Source organism: Mirounga angustirostris, unplaced genomic scaffold, assembly GCF_029215605.1.
Source record: "Mirounga angustirostris isolate CCGP_5_RB_7025 unplaced genomic scaffold, mMirAng1.0.hap1 SCAF_9, whole genome shotgun sequence".
Taxonomy (NCBI): Eukaryota; Metazoa; Chordata; class Mammalia; order Carnivora; family Phocidae; genus Mirounga; species Mirounga angustirostris.
The window spans coordinates 70,167,761-70,173,751 of NW_026991717.1; the positions used below are offsets into that span (position 1 = coordinate 70,167,761).

Consider the following 5,991-nt stretch of genomic DNA (forward strand, 5'->3'; position numbering starts at 1 on the left):
TCTCTAAATTCTAAGACAAGGAAGTAATGAATGCACACTTATTTACATATTGGATCTGTGCTATGAACATTTTCCATTAGATTTTTAATAAAACTGACCTTAGTAATTGCGTGAATTTTGAGAGAAGCAAATAGATAGTATTAATATTTTCATTTTAATTATTCCGATAAATATGTAAGACTCAAAATCTCCAAAAAGCAGAGAACACAAAAAAATCAGTTGTTGTAGACATTACTTAGGAAGTGAGCCAGGAACCAAGATACTGGCTGCTGAGTCTCTTAATGGCTGCTTTCATTTCCTGATTCCTCAGAGTATAAATAATTGGATTAAGGAGGGGGGTGATTATAGAGTAAAACACAGAAAGAAACTTATCTACAGAGTAACTATTGAATGGGAAAGCATAGATGAAGATAGCAGGGCCAAAGAAAAGAGTGACCACAGTGATGTGAGCAGATAGTGTGGACACTGCTTTGGAGGATGCAGTGGAGGAGTGCTGCCAGATGGTGACCAGCATGACGATATAGGATATGAGCAAGAGAATGAAGCAGACTAGGGACAGGAGTCCACTGTTGGCAATTATGAACAGTTCTAGGATATAGGTGTCCGTGCAGGCAAGCTTGATGATCAGGGGAAAGTCACAGAAAATGCTGTCCACAGCATTAGGACCACAGAAAGGTAAACCTACAGTGAAAACCATCTGGCTGGTGGTGTGTATGAACCCAGTTGCCCACGAGAGCAGAAGAAACACAATGAGTGCCCTGCGATTCATGATGATCTTATAGTGCAAGGGTTTGCATATGGCAACATACCTATCCATGGCCATAGCTATCAGAAGAGACATCTCTCCACCCCCAAAGAAGTGCATAAAAAACATCTGGGCCATGCAGCCCCACAAGGATATGGTCTTGCGTTTTCTAAGGAAGTCTGCAATCACTTTGGGAGTTGCAGCAGAAGAAAGACATAAGTCAAAAAATGATAAATTTGCCAGAAAGAAATACATGGGGGAGTGAAGATGGTTGTCAACTATCACAGAGATCACAATGAGGAGGTTTCCTACTATGATGGCTACATAGACAAGAAAGAAGATTGCAAAAAAGAATATTTGAATTTCTTGAGAATTGGAAAGTCCCAGCAAGATGAACTCAGAAACACTTGATCTGTTGTTCAGGAGATCCATTCATCCTTTTGTATGAGTTTGTCAGAGGTTGCCTAGAAGAGGGAAGAAACAGGATGTCATAGGGACTGACAAATCAGTAAACCTGATCTTTACTTACATCCTGTGTCATATGCAGGCAAACAACCCTGTTGGTAATATGACTGTTTGTAGGTATTTTGCAGGAGATATTTCACAGGACCACATGGCAGTAGACAGTGTGGAGGGAATGGAGCCAACTAAATGAAATGTGTGTGTTGGTTAGTAGGGGCAAGGTCAGTTGGACATTTGAGAAAACCTCTCCCTTCTTGTTTAGCTGCAGATCAGACTGTGTGTGAACACTTATTAGAAAGATAGAAAAGAGTTTTGGAAGGCATCAGCAAAATAGATTTTTATCTTTTTCAGGAAGTGCATTTACTGACACATTTTTGTGACATTCTCAGTATGCAGTAAAAAGTTTGCCATATTAGGGGCACCTGGGTGGCTCAGTCACTTAAGCATCCAGCTCTTGGTTTCAGCTCAGGTCATGATCTCATGAATGGTGGGATTGAGCCCCTTGGAGGCTTATGCTGAGCCCATGGAGACATCTTCCAATTCTTTCTCCCTCTCCCTTTGCTTATCCTCTCTCTCTCAAATAAATAAAATCTTTAAAAAGTTTTCCATATTAAATATTGCTGAAATCACATAATCTGCATTATACTTCTTAAATAGAACTGATTACAGACCATGAGCATATTGTTGTTAGAAGGTTGAGTATGGAGACAGTTATATTATTAACTGAGATTAAAGCCTATTACTGAGGAAAGATTAAGGTTTTTAGAATTGAATGACCCAGATTGATTCTCAAAACTACACAGATGCACATCTACATATTGCTTATCCCTTCAGTTCATTTGATCAGACATCAAGTGTATCCCATCTGTGCATTCTTATCCAGTTGTTGCAAAATTGGATCAAAAAACCATTTTTATCTATTTGTTTTTAAGTTGTATGTTTTCATATACATGAATATATAGACACACCTAAATCACTATTATTAAGACTAGTGAACTTTACCATTGTAGTCTTGTTCCTCTTTCCTCCATTAGTGAGGGGTAAAGACTAAGGTGAATCATTTACTTTTGTAAACATGACTTAAAAATTTTTTAAATATGATGTATTGTTTGAACAGAGTACCATCTTGGGTTACTTAGCTTCCTTGGGCCTATCCACCCTCAACAATTATTTTCCTTGAAGTTCCTTTAACCTTTAACTTTGTCAAGGATGGAAAAAAGTCATGGATATTATGTTACTGCCTTAGGTGGATTCTGCTAAGCAAAATGGACTATTAAAAAATGCACACATTTAAAGGGAATAGGTCAGTGCTCAATCTATATAAATTCACCTATTTAAGCTGTTCATTATTTGTCTGATTTTAGCTCTTATACCAGTCTTATTCCAGGCTTGTTGTTCATGTCCAGTCCTTTCCTTGCTTTTATGAGAGCCTAGACCCAGGCCTAATGCAGATTGTCAGAAAAGAAAATAGAATATACATGGTTTCAGGGTACATTTTAAACTTTTAGTTACACAGTTCAAATTTTAAAAAAATATGGTGTATTTTGATAACTATAATAAGCATTTAGTCATATTCTCTTTTCTATATATAGTTATTATCATTAAGACACACAGTTATTGTAAATGGCCCATAATCTCCCATTATGTTTGACACCATCATTCAGAGTAGCATAAAAACTTCCTTCTTTCACAAGGAAATAGAACTGAAAATGGAAATCTTTGTTAGTTCTCATTCACAGATGTGAATGTGTATTTCTTCTTTGTGCTTCATACCCTTGCTGTAAGGCAATGATTTTACCTAAGATATAGCTCCTGGACCTTCTATATTTGTCTGAAGTATGCAATAAGTACATTTGCAGGTGCACATGGGTCTGGCAGAGAGAGTCCTAGACAAGATGCTATCTCTATATTTGTTTTCAGCTTAGAAGTGTTTAACTACTTGGCCATTTTCAGACTGTTGCCATAGGAAAGTTGAATTTTCTCATATGTTTTTCTAACAATTCCTAACAAATATAATGATAGCATCAATATTTTATGAGTGGTGATATTCTATGATTTTCAAAGTCATGAGTCAGGCACTTTATCCTTGCATTTCTATCATTTATCTCTCTTAAAATATTACATTGCTAAAAATAACAAAGGAATTTTCTCTTTCTGTTACATATAATTCAAAGAATAAAATCATTCAACCTGATAAGGATAGCCAAACAATTTGAACATACCTAGATTTCTTTTCTGTAAGAATAATTTACTTGGCCTGGATTGCTGCACTATTATCTTAATTTCTAGTAATCATTTGTATAGTGTTTCTGATTTTTGTATTTTTTTTCCAGTTGTGACAAAATAAGGTATATTCCAGTTTAGTTTTCCCCTTTCAGCCCTCCCTTTAGTTATCTTTTTGGCATTTGTACTTATCACTTATGGACACATTTAAGGTTATTAATGAAAATAATGAGATCAATGTGGTATGTAAGGTAGAGTAACAGGTCAGGATTATGTAACCTACCAATTTGCACTTGGACTTCAGAAGTAACATCAGTATGAAATGGATGCTTAATCTTCATCATCCAGTGATTTTATTTTCTGCTCTGAACTTCAAAAGACAGCAGTATATCAATGTATCCCTTGGTAGAAGGCCCAAAGGAGGAAACTCATTTGAGTGTTTTAAATTCCTGAGAGACTAGTAGTAAAAAAAGTAATTAGGATGTTAAAATACACTTTTGACTTTACAGAAATGAGACACCATTTTTCATCCATAAAATTGATGATACTTTAAAGATAATTTTCAGTACTCAGGTGGTCAGTGGAAAGAGGACTAGAGTTGAATTATGAGAATTTTGTATGATGTTCATTCTTTTGTTGTAGTTTGATTTCTACAGTAAGCATTGATAAATATGATATTTAGGAAAATATAAATATTCTAGATTATTTTAATTCTAAATTGTGTTAGGGCTGAAATTTTCACATTTAAACTCTAATCTGTCTAGAATTTATTGATAATGTGAGATAATTTTTCATCTTTGCAATTAAATAATAATTCATTCCACTAAGAATTTGTTATGTGTTCTTTGTAACCTTTTAAGTTTGCTGATAGATCAGGCTCTTCTTCGGGTGTGCTCATTTACTCTTTTTCTTCCCTGATAATTTTTGAGGAGGTATTACGTATTTTACTACTCATTATGTTTACAGTATATTTAATGTATGGAAGGGCAAGTCTGCTCTCACTGCTTTATTCATTCACAGTTTTCTTGGTTAGTTTCATATGCTTTTATTCTAAATTAGATTTATTTTCTAAAGTTAAAGCAAGTTCCACTGACATTTCAATATCACAGTATTAAACTTATAAGAGATGTAGAAAAAATGAGCAGAATTACAAAATTGAGTCTTTCATCCAAAACTTTCCCTCTAAATATTTGTCTGCCTACTTATGACACCATAAAATTTTCTCATCTTCATTATCAACACATTTTTTTGTAACTCATTTTTTGTTATAAGTAATTTTGCCTATTTTCTACCTTGATGCTTTACCTAATGTGATCTTTTTCTTTATCATAATTGATTTTAATGCTCTTGTTTCCATTTTTTACATATTTAAGTGGTAAATGGTATCATTTGTAATTTTTTCCCAGTTCATTGTCTTCTTTGTTTTAGGTTACTTATAAAATAATCTACAAACATTAATAACATTTTTTTCTAATACATTTCTTGTGCCTTATTGCATTAACTAGAATTTTAGAACAATGTTGCATAACAGTGATGATAACTGGCTATGGCAGAACTTGTTAGTTTCCCAACCATGACCTTTCCTTCTTTCTTGAAAAAGAAAGCTCATTTTCTTGGAATCAGGTGTCTGTGCACTTCCATGGAGTCTCCAACCCCATGCAAAAAGCTGCATCTTGCTACCCTGAGCCAATCACAGTTTTTCATTTTCCTCACCAGCTTAGCAATGAGTCCAGACCATGTACCAGAGATTGCTGAGTAGCCTTCTCCCATTCTTCATTAGTAACAGACACCTGAATTCATTAAATGACATTGTGCAGCCTTCCTTGCAAGTAAAAGTGGCCAATACCATGAAAGTAAACAGTATTATCAGGCAGCTACTTGGTGAAAATTCTTTATAGGGGCTGACTCCTGGGAGGGTTATGTCTTTCCCTCTCCCCAACTCCATATTTTTTCAGGTCTAATTGGAAAAGTGTGAGTTTTTATATTAATATTAAGTACTATAAATGCTTGTAGTTTAATGCTATCAGTTAAATATTGTATTGTACAAACAGAAGGATGTTAAGCAATTACTCAAGTGACAAAATATCTGAGTTGCTAACAGGAAATTTTCAGGGAAAGGAAAGATGAGCATCAGCTGGAAGTTACCACCAAATCTAAGCTGGAGGGGTAAAAGAAGATGCAGTTGTACCATAGTCCAAGGGTGTGGTCATGTATTCATTTTCTTCTTCTCCCTTGAAAAACTTCCATAAACATGGAGGCCTCATCCAACCAAATTTATTATCTCATAGCTGTGTATGTCCAAAATCCAACATTGGTCTCACTGAAATACAATCAAGTTGTTGGCAGGACAGTATTCCTTACTGGAAGCTTTGAGGGAGAAACTGCTCCCAGACTCATGCTGGCTATGGGCCAACTTTAGTTCCAGGTGGTTGTAGAATATCATCTTCATTTCCTTGCTGATTTTTAGTTAGGGATTATTCTCACTTTCTATGCATTGCCTATATTCCTTGGTCATGTCTTCTTCCTCTTCAAAGCCAGAAAGAGTGCAATGAAGCCTCCTC

The 5,991-nt window shown here is 35.2% G+C and overlaps 1 protein-coding gene across 1 annotated transcript; it reads right to left on the reverse strand.

Annotated features, from left to right (window-relative positions):
* Positions 1–235: 235 nt before the first annotated feature.
* Positions 236–1,177, reverse strand: LOC123862123 (olfactory receptor 4K13-like). Its single transcript, XM_045901756.2, has one exon. It carries the CDS (start codon positions 1,175–1,177, stop codon positions 236–238), a length of 942 nt encoding a protein of 313 aa, XP_045757712.2.
* Between the last annotated feature and the right edge of the window lie 4,814 nt (positions 1,178–5,991).

Excerpts from the sequence above, each read along its gene's own strand:
- LOC123862123 (XM_045901756.2), bottom strand. The coding sequence starts at position 1,177 with ATGGATCTCCTGAACAACAGATCAAGTGTTTCTGAGTTCATCTTGCTG.